General features: G+C 38.1%; 1 protein-coding gene across 1 annotated transcript in view; it reads right to left on the reverse strand.

Annotated features, from left to right (window-relative positions):
- The window catches only part of LOC149078508 (integrin alpha-PS2-like), an 88,029-nt gene that overhangs the window by 46,432 nt on the left and 19,959 nt on the right, over positions 1-21,638 (reverse strand). The window contains exons 2-4 of the mRNA XM_089240618.1: positions 13,822-13,946; positions 10,581-10,687; positions 5,524-5,647 (exon numbers count right to left, since the gene is read on the reverse strand). Of these exons, the coding sequence (XP_089096744.1) occupies positions 5,524-5,647; positions 10,581-10,687; positions 13,822-13,946 (356 nt within the window). The remainder of the gene's footprint in view (positions 1-5,523; positions 5,648-10,580; positions 10,688-13,821; positions 13,947-21,638) is intronic.

Genomic DNA, 21,638 nt, shown 5'->3' on the forward strand with positions numbered 1-21,638 from the left:
CAATGATATGTCACTTACAAAAGTGGAACTTCCTTCATTGGACTTAGGATAGAAGTGCAACAACTATTACTGGGGGACCGTACAAAAATTCAGATTTTCTTATACTATCACACACTGTATTTTCCCTCTCGAAACTCGTACAGATTGGTTTTTGAATACATTTTAAGCATTTTTAAAATCGAAACCATACCTCTACAACGAACAGTTGATGTGATAAAAGCTGCATTAGAACTTAAAGCAGAGTCGTAACTGGGGTGGGGGGGGGGGGGTAGCAACTGCCCCGGACGGCAATTTTAGGCGGGAACAATGAACACCGTTATAAAATTATCGAATTTTAATGTTGTGGGGGCTGCAAAATAATGTTCACTCCGTGCGGCAAAAATCCTAGTTTTTAAGGCCCTGCTCAAAAGACGCCCTGTATATTCTCTTCACTCATAATATTCTCATCACGAATGCTAGAATAATAATGTTCTCAAGTGTATACACACTTACGGAGAATAATACTGCGCCTCATCAGGAACATTAGAATAATAATGGAATCATTTTCTTACACTGAATATCTCCATCTCTCAAGAGGGAGAAGCGAATGATCTTGTTTATTTATTTTCTTATATTATTATGCAAATTTCCAGTCTTGTATCTTCTAGGGAGATGAAAGGGACTCGGACAAAAGGTCCCTCTATGAATGCAACTTTGAAATATAGACGAAATAACCAACCGCGTAATATCTTTGTTTTGTTCTGAAGGCGTTGCCACGACTTTCGAATTTGTTATGAATTATTTTTCGGCCATGAAAGATTCAAGATAGCCTTGAAAAAAAGAATTATTATTATTATTTTCAAGTCTCCTGACATGGTGCGGATTTAAATTACAATTCATATGCATGTACAGTTTCGGTCAGTCCACTTGTTCGTGCAACAAGACAATTTGCTTCTGATTTAGGTGAGAACAAAACAATTTTTCCCCCTATTATATTCTTCCTACATTGTTCTGTAGGTTTTTTTTTTGGAGAATTTCTTTGGTATTTGAAAAGAAAAAGGCACATACTTTTGATTTATGACTTGTTCAAGGGCCATGTATTATACATGGGTGAGAAATTTTCATTACAAACGGATGGGAAGAGTGTTGAGTCGTGAAGAAACTGAAACATACGCCCTTTTTTTTTGGCTGTTTTTAGAATTCTTTCCACACAAAAATTTAAAATATTATAATTATTTTTTTTTTGGTATTATATGTAAAATGATCGCAAATGTAAAATTAATTTGTTCTAAACTCCCGAAATACGCTATTATAACTCGCGATTGGGCGATGTATCGATATATGTTGCCCGCAGCTGAGATTTGGCGATGTATTTGGCTGTCATACAGTAATCGGACCCGCAACTATAAACAAAAATTGGCTCTTCCGCCCGGAGCAACTAAAAATTTCGGCACCCCGTCCTCATAATTTTGGACGAACAAAGAGTAAACTTGACGCCCTTTCTGATCCAGCACCCGAGATATCAAACACCCCCACCCCCGTTCCCGCTGTCCCTTAGTTGCGGCCCTGGTCATAATGGTTTCTTTCATGTCGCTGGAATGAAATTGGCTCTGGTAAAACGTGTCAACATGAACACGTCTGTTTCCTGAACAACGCTCTGCATTGGACTATTTTGTATGATAATCCTTTAACACAGGATGTCCATATATTATTGAACCCCTCTATTCTCAGACTTGGACAAATTTCAATGGAACCGTGGGCGTCCAACTTGGGTTTTACTGTGTAATAAATGAAGCGATCGATTATATTATGAAAAGAAATTGTTTCCACATCGTGCGGGCATGTGAGTTCGCATCTTCTATTCATTTAAGGCAGGGATTCTTGAGCAATGTCTCACAACCCAAACTTGATCCTCTGAGACTTCCGAAAAACATCTTTCAATTATAATTACCGTAGTTAACCATAAATACACTCATGTCCATAAATTAAGGATAATTCAGAATCACACGGAAATCGAAATCTAAAGTAAAAATTTCACCTGTAGAATTATCACACACATCTGTAAGAATGATATGCAAATTTCAGGAAGCCACCAGATAATGCCAATAATACGTCACAATGACGAGAGTGTAAGAGGGGGGGTATAGAAGGAATGGTGGCAAAGAAGTAAAATTGTTCACAAGAGTTCCGTAAGGCGCTCAGTGCCATAAGCGAATAGTTATGACACAGAGGACGCATGTGGATGATTTTTTACGTGGTAGACTTATCGGCCGCCTGGAATGTGGGCGTACTCAGATGGAAGTATCCGAGGAACTTGGAATTGCCCAAAGTGTCATCTCTAGGCTTTGGCAACGATTCCAAGATAACGGAAATGTCAGTAGACGTTACAGTACAGGTCGCCCCCGAGTTACGACGCCGAATGAAGACCGGTATTTGGCAGTAACTGCCAAAAGAAGCAGACGGAGCACAGCATCCGACCTGTCTCGTCAGCTATCTGCAGCCACGGGTACCACAGTTTCAAGGCAAACCGTATACAGACGTTTGGGAGATATTGGTCTACATGCTCGCAGGCCTGTCAGATGTGTTCCGCTCACGGCAACTCACTGTCGGCAGCCTGGAGTAGAGAACATGCAATGTGGACATCGTCACAATGGGCTTGTGTGATGTTTTCCGACGAATCCAGGTTTAGCTTGCAGTCTGATTCACGTCGGACTTTCATATGGAGAACGACAGGTACCCGTTACCACCAAGACAACATCATTGAACGACACCGTTACGGTGGTGCAGCATTGATCGTTTGGGGTGGAATTATACTGGGTTTCAGAACAGATCTGCATGTTCAAACCGGAACCATGAAAGCCCAAATTTATCGTGACATCATTCTGGAACAAAATGTTTGTTAGGCATGTTTAGGCATGCACTTACGTTTGTTTAGGGGTGGCATGGGCACAGAATTTGTGTTTATGGATGACAACGCCCGTCCTCACCGAGCAAACATCGTAAACGAATGCCTTGAATCTGAGGATATAACCCGTATGGAATGGCCAGTATTCTCACCTGACTTGAATCCGATGGAGCATGTGTGGGACATGCTTGGCCGACGAGTTGCAGCCCGTCAACCACCTCGGAACTTCGGAGAGCATTGCTTGCTGAGTGGAGTGATCTTCCCCAAGATCAGATCGATAATTTGATACTCAGCATGGCTAGGCATTGTACGGACTGTATTTCATCGCATGGAAGACATACAATGTATTAACCATCATACCAACCATGTAATAGTAAGTTTTTGTAAAGGAGATATTTTTTACAATTGCTCCAGGGAGCAAAAATCGTAGTTTTTATGAATGGTATCATACATACACCATCGTTTTTGTTCTTAATCTTTTGTTTGTTAAATGGGCTTTATGAATAAGTAACGTTTGTTTTGTTTCTGAACCTTTATTTGCCGGAGCTGGCATTATTCTTAATTTATGGACATGAGTGTATTATGGTCAGCTGTGGCAATGCTAACGATCAAAGGAATCTGAATATCGATTTCTTAGTGATTCGTATATATATATGGATCGCCAATTCCGGCCAGCTTCCGAAGTGGGCAGTAACATATACACTTGGAACGCGACTTTCTCAGATTACAGTTTTTGAGCTCATCCGTAAGATTTAAAAAAAAAAAAAAAAACTACTACAAACTGCAACAAAAATTCTGAAATTTCACGGAAATGTTTATTGGACACGTGTTTGTAAAAATGTACCTATTCTACTTAATATATATTATATATTATAATTAATATACTTAGATACCTGGATATTCTTTAGAATTGTTATGAATTTTAAATTTTGAAAAAAAAATACATAAAAATATCAAAAATCTAAAAATTCTACATTTTTTAAAAAATACTTCCGATAAGTGAATTGATAAATCCTAGATCCGTTTTACTAAAACATGCCCAATAAACATTTCAGTAGGTTTTTAATCATCGGATGAGCTCAAAAACTGTAATCTGAGAAAATCGCGTTCAGTGTTTTTCTTGTATACGTTTACACTGTAATTAAATTTCTCTCTTTTATTATGAAAGAACGAATTAACCAATTTGCACTGTATTTTCAGTATTTTATTTGCAATCGGATGAAATATTTTTTGTCATTTTTGAAAATTCCACTTCAAGGGTCGTGACACTCCTTAAATCAGGGGTTCTTAACCTTTTTCAGCCGCTACCCAAAATCACCAGCATGATCAGTTTCACGACCCATGGACACCGCTTTTGGAAATTAGTGAAACCAGTCACACAATAAGTGGATTTGTAATAAGACCTTAACTGGAGTTTTACGACTCATCTAGGAAGCCCCTGCGAGTCAAGTTTGGGTCGTGACCCATGGCTCAAGAATCTCTGTCCTGTAAGTGGATTTGTATGACCCCCTCTCAGAAGCCCCTGCGAATCCAATTCGGATCGTGACCCATAGCTCAAGCCATCTCTTGCTGCAAGTGGATTTGAAAAAGAAGGCCACCCCACGAAGTTATTGACATCACTGAAGAAGGCGATCTCATCACCATTGTCATTGGATATAGCAAGCCGACGCATGCGCCATCTTTACCATTTTTTGTAGTGTATCCAATGGCTATAGCTGAGATGACCTTCAGTGACGTCACGAGCTTCTCGCGAAGGCCTTCTGCTATAGATGGTGTCAGCAGAGCCGTGTTTTGTCACATTTTGATAACAAGTGAAAAGATACGTTGTTTGAAATCGATCTTTTCCTTCCCTTTGTCTAATTCGAGATAGCGAAAGAATTATACGTATGTACAGAAAAAAGCCATAGTATTTCTTTTTCTGTGTTTAACTTTTCTCGGAGTTGGAGTTATATACAGGAGAAGCCTTTTAACGTGAACGAAAAAAGAACCTTCTTGAAGAAACGGTCATTTTTCATGTATATTTTATAGTTATTTTTTTAAATACGTATCTTGAAGCTATTTTTCTAGTAATGTATAACTAACGCGTTTCGGCGCCCCTTTTCATTTGGCACCGGTCACACTGGCCTAAGACCACCATTGCTTCAAGGGCTAGTTTTAGCCAGCGGGCCATAAGTTTGTCATGTATAGCTTTACGTTATACTTCGAGAGGTTCACAACACAAATAAAAGACAAGGGTATCGTCTGTTAGATATTCCAAAGACAAATTCGATGATACCCTACGGATGTTAATGCGGCTATGACACAGCCTACACTTTTTTTTTGGATCGCCATACCGATGATTGGTTTGAATGAATGAATGCACGTATGCTTGTCCAATTCCGGGATTCTTTCCATCGTCATACTAGCAGTCGAGGTTTAAAGGCACGAAAACTAGCATACGCAGTCTAATTTCGGCACTTTCCAGACGACAAATGTTGACTTCGTCGTGAAGTTTATATATATATGCTACTGCCAATTCTGATGGCAAACACATCCTTCAATCTTTGGGTTGATGACGATGCCACTGACAGCGATGTTCCTGCCTAATCGAAATGACTAAACAAGATTAACAAAATAAAATCAAACAATGTTATACTCACAAGGTGACCGGCAAGGTGAATATTCCTCGAAAGACCTTAACGAGTCCCTGGCAATCCAACATGTGCCAACTGGTTCACGCCTCCTGAAGTTGGACGAAAAATACACATAACGAGGAGCACATGCCTGCAAAAAAAATTTTTTTTAGATCGGTATACTTCAGACTTTCATCACCCAAGTACTAAAAACATCAAATAAAAGTCAAAAGTCTTAACAATATTAAAATATGTTTAAAACTTTCGAATATTATCATCAGAAACGTGTATTGCAGACATGTTTTTGTTTTCCCTCCCAGATAGACAATCATTAAAAAAAACGGGACGTATCTCTTCCTGGGTAAACGTCCTCATCCGAGACAAGATTATGGTTCTATTTCTGCCCTTGCCAGAACAGCAGCAGCAACAGCCTAGGATACATCGGAAATCGGTGTCAAGGTTTATGATGGCTTTGAGCCAATAAGCAGATGTATGCATCAGTTTGGCAACCGAGTCCCTCCAAGAAGAGTCCCGGTCCTCTTTTTTTGTTTTAATTCTCTTCAACCTCATCATGAGGTTCATCTGTCTATGTGCTAAAAGGTATCTCACTCCATTGAAGCATGAGCCACACGAGATAGATGCAAGGTAATCGTAGCCTTGGGAAAACAAGGTGCGCGTGGTGATAAGAGCCAAGTCCTTGGTATACGTACACTGTAAGCCTCTGTATACACAGAAGTTAAGGATCTAGGATTCGTGATTTTATTTTATCTCGTCTTTTCTTTTAAACTGTCCTGTTGATCAACTGGATGTTTGCCACCGAGAGAATGAGTGGAAGCCATGGAGAATGAAAAAAAAAAACAGTTCCGGAAGAAGGCTTTATATGTTAGTGTGGTTTTTTTCTCTTTCTTCTGGCTTGTTGACTCACTGTTCCGAAATAAAGTCATTGCTGTTCTCGAGTCATCTTCATCACTTTGCAAGAGAATGGTCGCCTTTTTGTGAAGTCGTATTCAAAAAGTGTTGGTAACATCAATCAGGATGAATGATGAGAGATTTGAGAAATAGCCATACAGTTAAAGATGGCGTCAGTTCTCACTCTTGTTTTCCTTTTGCTATCTTTTTACACGACAAGGATCGTCTTTAACTATGGTCTGTCTCGGCAAGTGTCTGTCTGTTTGCTTGACTCCTGTTTTGAAGATTCCTTCTGTGTGTGAACGAAGGTTATATATTTCGACTTGATCAACGGACGATTCACTCACAGTTATAAGTATTCGGACTTGAAAAAGGACCCGTTGCCTATACCAACATCTTGAATGTGATAAATTTCGGGTTAGAATGAGAACGTTTATCATTCTACCATGCCAACTTCATCCACAACTCTGCCATGCCAACTCCTCCTGTCCAATTGACGCAAAGGTCTAGGCCAGCGTTTATCAAATTTCTTAGAACCGGGGACCAGTAAAAAGTCTGAAAAAATCCGATAGATCATTTCAACCTATCTGGATATTGCTATAAAATTATAATTTTATTCAATTCTGATACAAGACATCTTTGTCTTTATATATTCTCTACAACTTCACAGCCCATGTTCTCAACTGGGGTTCCGCAAGAGCTTTTCAACGGTTCCGCGGTATGTTGTGAAATTTTTCTTTGATGTTACAATTAAAATAGCTCCTTCTTGTGAGGTCCTATCCAGGGCTGTCTCACCATCAGAAATCTCCGGGCAAAGTGGTGTTCTGGGACCCTGTACTTAGCAAGAAGCAACAGTAAATATATATATTTGCTTACTTACTCGCGAACATCATTGCCAAATCTCATCATGCAGGACTTCTATGGGCACGGATGACCCCGGGTCATGCCCGAATGTCGTTGAGGTGGTTCAGATTCTATGGGTTTTTTGTCACAGTTTTTTTTATGTCTCCCTTTTCACCTGATTTTCGCCCGTGGCCTCTTAGATGAATCCTACGACTGCAAGGCTGTTCTACAGCACTACGAGTATTCGTAGGTTCGACAAAACGACAGGAACGCCGACATGGAACCAAGAAAACACGAGATCTCGACTCTCGATATTTTCCAAAACTTCTTGTGATGAGTTCTGGGATTGCTAATGGGTGTTCCCATGAGAGCTGGGGCTATCTAAAAATAACCTACAATTAAAACACTAACTGCCTGACGTAAATTAAATGCAGTATGTGTGTGTGCAATGACTTTTCTTGAGTTTTTAAATCTAGATATTCACGGTAGGCATTCAGTATTTCAGACAAACAATTCAAGCCCACGCATTTACTCAAAAATAATTTCAAGCCTTAAGTAGAGACCCTTTATGGAAACTTGTGCCTACATGACAGATCTTAACGTATAAATTATGTAAATTTTTCCAACCTTACTTAAAAGCCAATAAATTCGTCTTCCCACGAATTCATGCTTTACACGACACATCATACATTACACGTATTTTACGGTGGTCATCGACAAGACATGTGACCTACCACTCGAACACGCAAACATTCTGCCTTCTCCACAAATGAACTATTCGTTAGGACATCATTTCAGATAAATTTTTTAACAATTAAATCATAAAGAAAAATTAAATAACATCAAAGACTCAATAAACATTTTAAATAAGAAAACCTGTTCTAAACTGGTTTACGGTTTCCATTCGGACCTTTAAAGAGAAAATTCCGAATGAAATATAATGGAGATTAGGCGAAACACTTTCTTCAAGTGCCTATAATAATTTCCTCAATAAATAAATACATAGAAGAGTGATTGTAATTTATTTTTTTTTTTACATAGGAGACGCTATTACTGTCCTTAATCCGTCCACTAAAACCGTGATGCATTGTCCACGTCACGGCCAAAAAACAAACGCTTTTTTATATGCTTAACGCGGTCCGTCACAAACAAGAGTCCGCAGTAGCCAAGATAAGCTGCAAAATTGATGGCTTTTGGCGGGAAAACACTTAATCACGATTCTCCTCTCTCTCTCTCTCTCTCTCTCTCTTCTCTTATATAGTATAATAATTTGCCGGCTTTCTTTGGAGACGAAACAAATCATTCGAAACACTTTGGTCTTTATTTTATTTTCCGTACAGATAAATAGAAGAGTCTATACATAAAGCAAATATTGTGTGGATCACACAGACAAGAATCTTGAATCATGGCAATCTTTGGAAGAGTCAAAACAAACTGGGGAAAAAAATACCTGCAATTTAATTTATACAGTTTTGCACAAGGTTGGAATGATAATATCTCAATTTTCTAAAGCTCCGGGGGGTTTCTAGTTCTGGATTTGAACTAGATCCAGGGGGTAAAAGGACATTTCGTCGTCGCGACCTAAATCGTATTATTGGGCCGCTGGAGAGGCCGAGGCCTGTATATTTAAAGGGAAAAAATCTTGGAAATAATTGAAGGCTTCACCATAATTTACTTTTTTTAGTTGGTGGACACACCTAAATGGGAATTGACTTCATTTTGACCTGAACGATACCAATCTTTTCTTGTCTGTTAGTCAAAACTTATTTGGTTAAAAAATAAATATGTGAACATTTTATGGTTGGATTGGCAAATATTTCGGTCGACATTATTCATTATTGACTTCATTTTTTTCATGAAAACAATTTTTATATATGTTTCTTTTTTTCCAGCTTAACTAATAGAAAAATCATGAATATAATATTGTAATTTTACAAATTTTAAAATTTCATTTTTAATTTTATAAATTTCATTTTTAATTTTATAAATTTCATTTTTAATTTTATAAATTTTTCGAATTTTTAATTTTATAAATTTTTTGAATTTTGAACTTCATAATCATAATCCACTTTCATCACAATCATCTTCCATCCATAAATTGTGAAAATTTTAACTTCAGGATTTTAAAAATATTTCTTTTTATAATTTTATAAATTTATTATTTTATTTTTTATTGTTTTTTTTTTCAACTCTTTACTTCATAAATGAAAGTTCCATTTCTAATTTCATTTTTTAAAATTTAATTTCAAATTTTATAAATTTTGGGTCCTTTCGTTGAATTTCAATGGCATGCCAGGAATTTCACGTATGATTTTTTTTAAATTCTAGAATACTCTTCCTCTTTATGACTAAATTGAACAACTTTAGTAAGACGACTGATTACTTAAACATACTTGAGATGTTTACAAAAAATTAGGCAATTTAATAATTTTCTTGTACTAATTAATATAACTATTCATTTGATCAAAATTTCTACTTGACATTAGTGAAGACTGGAATTATATAAAAAAGGCTGAGATTACCTTCTGGCTCGTGATTATGACGTAATTCCGAGTTGTACATTTTTTTGTGTCATTTTCATCGGCTCACTTTCTATTTTTTAAATATTGCTCAATATATTTTCCAAGTATTTTCTATACTTTATTTCTATTTCTATACGCCAATTATTATAACCTTGAAACAGTAGATTCAGTGAGTGCGTCCATTTTTTAGTCAGTTTTTGGGCCCTTAATATCGTAGCTTTTAGTTACTTTTCCCATTAATTATACATGCCTTTTTTAATGCCCATTTAGTCATTTTTAGTGAATTTTTGCCTGCCTATTTTGATCCAGCCTGAACTTCCGGGCTCTACAGATAACATTCCATTCGAAATTCCGCTTTTTTTCAAGTGTACGGATTGGGAGATTCCAGTACCTTTTGGCTGCTATAAGTCTTTTATTAAACTACACACACACACACACACGCACTTAGTAAATATTACTTTGATGAATTTCTTTCGAATCGGTGCATGTAAAAGAATGTGCTGTTTGGGAAACGTGATTTTTTTTTTCTGAGAAATACGTCTTGTATTCAAAAAGTGCCGCCACCTGTCTTTCGAATTCAGAAGAAATTACTCGACAGGTTGTCTTGTCTGTAGGTATAATGCTTGAATTTTAAAAATTGGTCGGTCCAATAAAGCTTTTTGATTTAAAGCCAATAAGATTTTTCTCATAAACTCTGATGAAATATCGTGTAATAAATGTCTTGTAGATAACGTAACACTCGAACTGAAATGATCAGATAAATTTCAATAATATAAAGGTAAATGATTTTTTTTCTTTCAAAACACTCACCACAACTAGGTTACTAGACTCAGAACTGCCAACAGTTGCACCAAACCACTGCCTGGATTTGTCGTCAGCTTGTAGTAACAAATTGCCTTTGTAATCGTAATTTGATCCTACAGGATGATTAAAACAATTCTAATTAAAATGTTCTCATAATGAAATTAACTTATAATGAACACACAACGAGTTTATTTTTTAATTATGGGTTCACATATCTTTTAACATTGTCAAATAGTTTCAAAACTATGTTTTATAGCAGTGTTTCTTAATCTTTTTTTGCCCGTGGCCCCCTTTGAACCCTATTTTTCTCTCGCGGCTCCCCTGTCTTACCCAGGGTTTTCGACCCTGACCTAGAAGCAAGATCCTTTATACGTATTGAATTGATTTTTTCAGTGAATTTATACTGAACGAAATTTTGCAAATAAGATTGGCTTCCAGCCCACTGGCCTAGAATTTATTGAGCTCCCCGCTAGTCCAAGTTCTATTCAGGGCCATCTCAACATTATGGGTGACTTAGGCAAAGTGATGCTATGGTAGTCCTATACTTAGCTGGAAATAAACAGCTTACATATTTCCTACTTATTTTCAAAATTTATTGTACAATACAAAATATCATAAGGTGGTGTCACTTATGGACATGAGACCCCTGGCATGACCACTCACAAGAGTGGGACTGACAGAGCTGAAGCCCGGGGGCCTGATATGGTTTTCATCGTTTTTTGTTTTTTCACTCTATGATGTGAAAAAAATCTAGGAGATGTGAAAAATCTAGTCGAGGGCCTGCGAAAACCCCATCCTAGGGAGCCTGCTTCAAAATGTAGGCGGTGAGGCCCGGGTGGATCCATCCTCTAAGATGGCCCTGGTTTTATGGTTGATTTTGTAAGAATTCCGTAAGTGTATAGTCACTTTAATATAAAAGCTTTATTTCTTCACACCTTAATTTTTCTTCTCAGCTCTCTGCAGCCCTCCAAACAACCTGTCATGGCCCTTTTCTCCATTTTCTTCCGTGGCCCCCTTGACGTATCCCAATACCACTAGGGGGCCATATGGCCCCCGTTTAAGAACCACTGCTCTATAGCAGCGTTTCCCAACCTTTAGACGTTCGCGGCACCCTCGGGAATAACATTAAAAACTTGGGGGTAACCTTCCTCGAAAATACAAAATGCAATTTACTACAACAAAAATCACCGAGTAAAAATACATCAATAAAGTTTTGTTCGATTAATCATTAATATGAAACTTTTAATTGATGCGTAGAGCACAGATACTTGAAATCAGACCTTACAGTTGGCAACGAAACACGTAAATTGTCCTCAAGGTCTTGCAGTCTATTTCTTGGCAGATGGCAGCACTACGCATAACAAGCATAACATAGAATCAAACGTCACGTTAGGTTCACAACACGTGAACGCATATTCCGGCATGAACCAATTCGTTAGAAATTCCATAGAGGAATGTGTACGAGGTGCATGTACGGTTGAGTAGTGTAGTAGTCCATTTTTTGCTTTGTATTTTGTTGTCGCCATAGCAGAGGAGGCTCGCATAAATATGATGTCGAAAAAAGGGCAAAGTGCATTATTGCTTTCTTCATTAGATTAGGGTACTAGTCTCTCAGTCAAAGCCAAAAATCTGCCAACGACGCCAGCCTCTTGGTGAACTTACCTTTGAATATGGAATCCACGCAAAGATCAATAAATTCATCTCGTTCGCAAGCAATAAAATTTATTTTCTCCGCACTATCTGCGAAATCATATGATGGAAGGAAATAGAAAGTACATATCTGTTGCATCTTGCAATCTTGATTTGCATTGACAAATGACGTCTTTCAGCTTATCCGAAGGTGATGTCACTCTACGAAGGTCTCGACAGCTGGCTGATGCGAAGATAAATCTAAGAAAGAAAATTTAACTGTTCTAGTGGGGAATCGGACCCACGTCCTCTCACTTGCCGGGTGAGCACCCAAGACCATTAAATTACAAAGCCAACGAATCCTCTCTTTCCTTAAGCTCGTGTGAGCTGAACTTTACCTTTTTTTGCAGCATATCCAATGACTATAGGTGAAATAGCCTTCTTCAGTAACGTCACGAGCTTCGCACGGAGGCTTTCTGCTATAGATGGTGTTGGCTAAACGGGGCCGTACATGGACAGCCAGACTTAACTCAGTCGAAAGCTCACATTGCTGACATTGCCAATAGATGGCGAATTATCCGATGAGTCTGTCATGCATCAGAGGAGAGCAATAATTTGACTTTAAAAAAATTTAACGTTATAAGTGTGGACTTTTCTTTCTTTTTTTTCAAACCGATCACAACTCAGGTCTATCACCATCTATGGGTGATTTACTACTTAATGAGTGGTGCCGGAAGTGTAACTGTGTTTGTACCTAACAGTCTGAGTGTATATGTAGTATTGTGTTTGTGATTTTTCAGTGCTGCCATCTATATATTTCAGAAGTGAAATGAGTGATGTGTTATGATTGAATTAATTTGTACTGTTTGTAGATCTGTTGCTCTGTGTGGCAAGACTTTTTGAAGGGGATATCGGCTTCGCGCCTTGAAGTTGGGAACCACAGAAAACCAACTTCAGCCGATCGCCACTGTGGTGACGCTGGGGTTCGAACAAGGGACCTCGCGACGCGAGTCCGTCACTACGACCACTCGACCACCCCAGCGGCTTAAGTGTGGACTTGAACTACCGGACAGAGAAAGGGAGAGATACCCACGTTAATATACTTAAGTGTGGACTGCAATATGTGGTTTTTTTTATTTATCTCCATAATATCTCGCGCCATCCCTTAGCCGATATCGCGGCACCCTAAGGGTGCCGGGGCACACCGGTTGGGAAACACTGTACTAGATCATATTATTGGGCTTTTTGACCTCGTTGAAGGATATAAGACCCTTAAGACAGGAAGACGTTTGGAACAGCGGTCAATTTACTTCGTATCCAATCAAGACAGCGATTGGCCTGACTAATTAAACACGCGCTTGTTCAGTGAATCAGTTGTGTATGATCATAAATCCTTCCGCCTCAATTCCAGTAGGATTCATGCTGATTTGACATGACTCTATAGTTGGTCTCGAAACCTCCTGTCGAGTAATGATCGAACGATCTTGTTACGAAACTGCTTTCATTAACGTTCCCTAGAAAAACATGGCGATGCGTTGCAAAAAAAAAAAAAAAATCATTAACTATCCATCCAGACAGATTTACTCTCCGCTGATAATCTAGTGTTATCGATACGTACCAGTTCGATCGAATGGTATCTCGTAGCATTCCGCTGGACTATTTTCTGTGGTACATCGAAAAACTGCACCGCCTTCCGTGACGTTAGGCTGGTTAGTCTGTGCTTTTGGCGCCCCGACGAGTGCCCTAGAAATGAAATAATTAAGAAAATAAATCAATAGAAATTTTCAAAATTTACATTGGGAAATGAATTACATTGGGAAGGGGGGGGGGCTGTAATTCGTTCTAAAAATACAGTGAAAGCACGTTATAATGACCAAGAAAATTCTGCGGACCAAGAAAAAATATCGTTGTAGAGCAGGGGCCCTTCTTCAACCTTTCAGACATGGCGGGCCAAATAAAACTTTCCCAGAAGCCCGCAGGCCACCAAGTCATATTCTCTGTTATTAAGCAGGGTTCCCCGAATTATTGAGCACTCTTTCATTTACTCTGAATTTATTTCTTTCCTTAAATTTGAGTTTTTATTTATTTTCAAATAAATTCCTTTCACTGATTAATTAATTCATTAATTGATTCGTTTTAATTAGTCATTCATTTCATTAATTGATTCGTTTTAATTAGTCATTCATTTCATTAAATCTGAAATTTGTCCGATAATTCTGAAATTATCTCTTATCATTAATTTTAAATTTCCCTTAAAATAATGAAATTATTTCTTTCAAAAACTATTAATATTTTTCATGAATTATTATTTTTAACAATACTGACTTCTTGTACTCTTAACAATTCTCACAATATGCTCTTAACTTTTCTGAAAATTGCTCTTGTTTGATCGTTTGTCTATGTCAAGTAGCTATTTTCTAAAAATGGTCGGCGGCCCACAGCAAAAATCTCGGATGGCTACATTTGGCCATGGGTTGATCGAAATCATTGGAGTATAGATATATTTCCAAACAAGACCTAAAAAAATACCGTTGTTGAGGTTATACGATGAAACCTCCCAACAACGGCCACTAACGGGACCGAGCAAACGTGGCCGTTATTTGGAAGTTACCGTTGTTGAGACGTTCAATATTTCTGAAATATAAAGATTAAATCTTTTGCTTCCTTGTAAAACGATAACAATCAACGACATTCGCAAAAGTGGCCGTTATTTGGAAATCGTTGTTCGAAAACAACCTTTTACTCGGGTGAACGTAGAAATGACTAAATAATCAATTGCGAATGCTTGCATTGCACGATCCGCGTGCTAATGCATACGCACCTTAAGCATATGACACGAAATTTCTACATCTTCCAACATGGAAATAAATTGTCAAGTCCCGGAAAAGTCGAGAAAAACATCATAAGACCATTTTTTTTCAGAAAAAAAAAAATCCCTGCATTGCTCCTAAAAAATTCAGCTGGTGACAGAATGTTTATTTGATTTGTCATGCCCTTGCCATTATACTGTAGGTGTAGGCCTACCAATTTTTTATGTCACGCAATGAAATTATGTCTCTCACATCTTACCGTTTCAGAATCATTTCCGTGTGTCATAAGACAGTTTTTTCCCCCGTTTCTGATATATTCGGAAATATTTCCGTTCGGGAGAATAAACTCAGGAATTTGGAGTTATTCTGCACGTGCTGGAGAAAAATCCGGCTCTAATCCAGAAAGATTTTAGGAGACTTGAGTTACCAGCACCTGTCGGCATATATTCAGCCCTACACACAACAAAAATATTATCATGTTCAAGGTAATAATTCTCACTAGCCATTCGGAGCCTGAAATAAATGTATCCAAGCCACCAACAAATCCTTTGAAAGGGGAAAAAATGTCAAGAATAACAGAGACACCTGCACACAAACGTCATTTATTTTTTTGTGCCATTCGTGCGGGACAATCCAGGGAAGTCAAATGCAGAGCAAAAGGTGAAACTGATCTCGCATGAGAAAGGTTGGTTCTCTTGAAATGTTATTTATTCTACCGCAAACACTAAGCAATAGCAAAAATCCACTTGTTCGCAGGTCATGCCACCTTTCAGAGAGTTTTGTTACGCACACAATGGATAAAGTGACAAGAGGTTTAAGTTTGTCTTATTTGCATACACGTCAATCCTTTCTTCTCGGCACACTGTTTGTTTTAGGAATGTCCTCCTTAAAATGAGTTGACTGAACTATAACCATCCGTAAGAAAAAAATATATTGAGTGTCATCAACCTTTTTTGAGACTTATGAAGAGAGAATATCATGCAATTATAAAATCCGTTTGTCTCCTCTATGTGGAAACACATACATCTGCAGTGACGTTACTGATACGCGCTGTATAGAGAGAGCAGTGAGGTTTCCAACATAAATCTTCTCCCTGAAACTCGCTCCTTATAATAAGGGCTGAACAACTTCCGACACCAGGAAAACCAGTATTAAATACGAGTAAACCATTTTACCCGCATTTATATGTAATGTTGTTTTTCCCTTTTTTCGAATTCGAATATCTCACCGAATATTGCACTTTGGAACGCGGAATTGTTTTGTTGGTATCATAAGAGACAGGACAATGACTTTCTAATTGAGTTTTTCGGCACATGGGTGGCCGTGTAAAAAGTTATTTTTTGTGTATTTTAATAACTATACAACATTCCCTTGCAACATGAATGACGTATCCGAGTTCTACACATTATTTAGACTTTTTCCAACTGGAAATATGCCTCTGTTATCAACGGTTCACAAGTAAAATGTCATGCGTGCTGTTACTAGGCACTCTGCATATTAGGGGTGGATCGAAAATTATAGGAAATTTTTTTTTTCGAAATTACTTTTGGCTTGGAGTAGGAAAGTTGTGTCTTGGGTGTATTAGTTTGCATAATTTTTTTTATTGAAATCCATTCATATGTTCCGGTGGCCCAAGTGCCCCATAAATAGTTAAAAACTCACACTTTTATGAAAATGTATTAAAAATTGTAAATTAATGAAATTTTTTTATAAATTTTGCACAGTATTCAGGTATTAAAGTATAAACTTATAAATAATAATTATTTTATAATAATACACGAGTATAAATTTAGAAATCAAAGCAATAAATTATAAAACTTATATATATATTAAAATAATAATATTATAAAACTATAATTCATTGCTATAGAACTTATACAATGGCTAAATTCTATTAATTTGAAGAGATTTACATATTTCTAAATGTGTTGGAATGCATTTTTGATATTAAAATGTTTGATATGACTTCTTAATTTTATCCTATTCAATAGGAAGTCATGTCTCTTCTCCATACACACTTTCCGACGCCTCAGACACTAGAGCGAATGCATTTTTCAACTGCTTGGGTATGGCATGAATATTTTCACCATTCCTTCCAACTCTCACTATACGAAATAATTTTATACATTTAATAATAAGCAATAAACGATTTTTCATCCTTTGCCTACTATTTTCCCCGTGAAATCGATTATTTAACTCTTTTTTTTTTTAAATTCAAAATTTGCATAAAAATCGATTTTTGGCAAATATTTAAGTTTAAGTGTCTTGGGGCACCGGAAGAAATTAATTGAAGTTGAAAAGATTTTGCATTTATGCTAATATATTTAAAAAACAACTTTTGCACCCCAAGCCGATTCTTTTATCCACATTTCGATTTTTCGATCCACCCTGCTGTATATGTTACTGTTGAATCCTGAAACCGGCCAGTGGCCGGTTTACCTGGCAAATCTCCGAATTTCGAGCTTTCACCGGGGATTTGGCCGGTCCATGTCTATATATAATTCCTATATAAAATTCCTATATACAGATATCCCTATTCCCTTCATATCGTTAGTGTTGCCATAGCTAATCATAATTATAAATGGACATAATTATCCCAAAAAAAAAACACCAACGTGGTGATGACTCCGCATTATAAGGGGATTGATATGTAGTGATATATAGTCCTGGACTGGAGTATGCGGTAAGGTTTTGGAGACCATACCTACAGAGGGACATAGACTTGATTGAAGGGGTGCAGAGAAGAGCTACGCGTGTCCTTATTGGCACACAGGGCTTGAGTTATGAAGAGAGACTTCATTTTTTGAATTTGTTTACATTGGATGAACGCAGGTGTCGAGGAGATATGATCGAAGCGTTCAAAATTTTCAATGGGATGGATAGGATGGACCATGAACTTTTAGTACACCGCCAATCAACCGCTTTTACAAGGGGACACCAGTATCGATTGGTAAGGGACAATGCAAGGTTATGGTGTCGCAGGGAATTTTTCTCTAATAGGGTTGTTAATAAATGGAATAGCTTACCCCCGGAGGTAGTAAATTGTAACACAATTGACACGTTTAAAAAGAAATACGATAAACATGTTGGGGTAAATCGAGAAGCTATCCATTCTTAGAATAAGACAACCATAAGTATTCTTTATGGGCATTGTATAATATTTTATCATGTGTATATATTGTTTATAATTTGTGTTAATTGCATTTTTAATGGGGTTACTGTATTTTTGAAACATATGACATCCATATTTTTATGGGCATCTTTTTATCAGCCACCTCGTTGGGCATTTTGCCTGTTGTGGCGTTGTATTTGTATTTGTATTTGTATTTGTATATAGGGGCCGGCGAAAGTCTGAAATTCGGACAGGGGCAACTGGGCCGGCCAGTTGATTTGGGACTCTGGCAGTATCATATACATTGTCTTACTCAATTTTTGTTTGAACATTAAACTTCGTGCATCTGTGGAATAAAAATTATTAAATTTTACCTGAAATTTTTCGCAGCCAACCTACGATCGAATCTCAGGGAACACTGGTTGAAAATCTTGATACAGTCAAACTCGATTATAACGATATCGAAGATCCAACGAAATTTCGTCGTTATAGCCAAGGTTCACGTTTTCAAGACCATTTTTCGATGGAAAAAATGGTGATAAATCAAAAATGGCATAATCACTGGCAAATCAAATACTTTACATAAATTTTCATGTTTTCATTTATTTATATGGTGACCAACCACAATTTCATCGAGAAAAATTTGATCGAAAAAAGGAAAGAATATTAGGAAATTTGAAAAACTAATACCGGACATCGCCGATTCTCGCTGAAAACGTTGCTACGGAAAAAGTTCTACAGTTAAGTCTGCTAAAATGTACTTTCATGAAAAAAAAATTAAGAAATGGATAAATATTTATATTCATATTTATTATGGCATAATTTATAAATTATGTAAATTACCTTCATTCTTGATTTTAATAACGATTGGGAATTAAAGCAAACTTCAATGTAAAAAAGACGGGACCTTTTTATTAATTGTCTGAAAGGGCAAAATTGCAAAGTTTTATAAGGAAATGTTTCGTGTATATAGTGGCCATGTCAATGACATTATTTTCAATGGTAGTGTTGAAAAACCAGGAGTTATGGTCTCCTTGATACCCTGAGATACCTCGGGGAGGGGGGGGGGCATGGGTGCAAATAAAATTGAAGAGGAAGTAATGGCAGGCTGCTAAGTGGGGCCACAAAGCTGCGAAGAAAAAATTCAAATGTAAAGAAATGAAGCTTCAAGTAAAGTATGTGGGGGAAAAAGTGTGCGATATATATTACTTTCAAAATGAAGCAGAACTGCCCATAGAGTCAGGGCCGTGTTAACACATGCGTCCACGGACACGGTCCGGCCTTTGAGTGCGTTGGAGGGTCCGCGATCAGGTCCTTAACTAGGATTTTTGCGCCTGGGGCAAAACATTATTGTGCCGCCCCCCACAACTTTAAAATTCAAGAATTTTTTAACGGTGTTCTTTGTTCCCACCTAAAACTGCCACCCCGCCCAAATTTTTCTGCCCTTGACAGTTGCCCCCAGTCCCGTCCCTGCTGTACTATTTTTTTCGAGAATAAGTATGTAAATTTGTATACAAGTACTCACAGGCAGGTAGGGAGTCCATGATGCTGCTAAAATGGCCGGCCCTGCATGAAAGTAGGGCCTATCCGGGCATTGTGACCCTGATCCCAATAGTAGGTGATGAGATCTGGTACCATGATTTGTGAAAGTAAGTAAATACGCATAAGCTGTTACTTCTAGCTGAAGTAAGGAGCTTCAGAACATCTTTTTACCTGAAAGCCCATGGGTTGAGACGGCACTGGATAGACCCCCTTCCCCCCCCCCCATTCCGAAAAATTACACTGGTCAACCTTACCCATGAAAATTTTTTTCAATAAAATAAATTCGCTAAAAATCAATTCAATAAGTAAGAAGGGTCTTGCTCCTTGATGGGGGGGGGGGGGGGATATGGTCCAGAAAGGGTCATAGGCGGAAGCCTTTTTCAGTCGCAACCCAAATTACCAAAATTATTAGCTTCATAACACACGAGACCGTTTGTTTTTCAAAATTGCTGAAACTAGTGCTGCTGGTCCATTCATGACAAGACTGTAAGTGGATTTGTATGACTCATCCAGGAAGCTCCTGCGAATCAAGTTTTTGTCGTGACCGATAGCTCAATAGCCTATAGCTCCAAGTGGATTGGTGTGACCCTTCTCAGAAATTCCCCCCCCCCTCGCCTCCTACGTATCCAGTATGGGTCAAGTCGCGACCATAGCTACAGTATCAAATTTCTTCAATGAAAGAGTTCAGTTTGAAAGGGGACTTCAGACCGTTCTCGGAAGACCCTGTGAATCTGAAGAATCCCTGGCTGTAAGTGGAGCTGAACGACCCATCTTGGAAGCTCCTGCGAATCAAGTTTGGATCGCGGCCTATAGCTTAAGAATCCCTAAATCCATAACTCAAGATTCCTTGGCAGTAGCCAGTGGATTTGAACGACCCATCTATCTTGGAAGCCATTCCGTAACCCAGGTTTGGGTTGCGACCAAAGCATATTAAAGACGCTTTGGTTGGGACCAATAGGTTAAGGAGCACTGCTCTATGGGAATCAATCCAAAACTGTCAATTTCTGACGTTATAGCCAAAGTGTCGTTATAACCGAGATTGCATTAGATGGTAAATTCTAGGTTTCTTGGGTAAAAACTCGCGTTATCCGTCAGAAGTACAGCATGTAATCATCAAGTACGATTCATGATACAGAGAAGAACACATTTTTGGACATGCACAGGAAGCGATAAAGAAGGAGAGGGTCCTTTTCTTTTCACGCGCCATTCTCCTAAAAATAACAGCTCATCAAATTACAGTCGGTAATGTTTGAAAGGGAAGCACTACGTACTGCATGCACACTGAGAGAGAGAGTACGATATATTATACACAAGCAGTAGCTCTTTCTTCTTTTTGCACTAAAAAAGATGAATAGAAGCGAGTTTCTGCCATCTTGTTTTAAAAACGCACGTGTTTAGGTAGCGCATAGATCTTCACCCATCCTCAGCAGATGGACAATATTTCTTTTGAGTAAAAGAAAACCGGGCAATAAAACATGAGAAAAGTCCCTGGGAAAAAAGAGGTGGCGATGTATAATGAGATATCTCTATATAATAGTAAAACACCCGACCTTTCTTCAGGCCCTAGGGCCTAGCGAAATACAAGGGTAGCCATTGTTGATTACGCAGATACTGAAGGGGACCACCATCGTGACATTTTCGAGGGAATGAAGTTCCCAAACACATTGATCTTGAAGTTAAAGATTTTGTCTGAAGGTCACGAGGTGTCGATCCGAAGATCCGAAACCTGGATTGGTCATAAGCAGTGGCGTATTTACGGGGGGGGGGGTGGTGTTTAGTAGGATATAACCCAGGGTTGCAAGTTAAAAAGAGTCGACAAATTTGAAGAATGAGTGGCCACAAGAGTGACCTAAAAAAGGAGGAATCAGGATACGTGAGTGATCAAAAGTGTGACCTAGAGCGCGTGTAACCATGTGAATGATCACAAGAGTGACCGAGAAAGCGAGGTACCAGGTTACATTGGACGAACGC

This window comes from Pholcus phalangioides, unplaced genomic scaffold (genome assembly GCF_987345545.1).
Source record: "Pholcus phalangioides strain wild (caught in Gottingen) unplaced genomic scaffold, Ppha-v1.0 ptg000013l_1, whole genome shotgun sequence".
In the NCBI taxonomy this organism is placed as follows: domain Eukaryota; kingdom Metazoa; phylum Arthropoda; class Arachnida; order Araneae; family Pholcidae; genus Pholcus; species Pholcus phalangioides.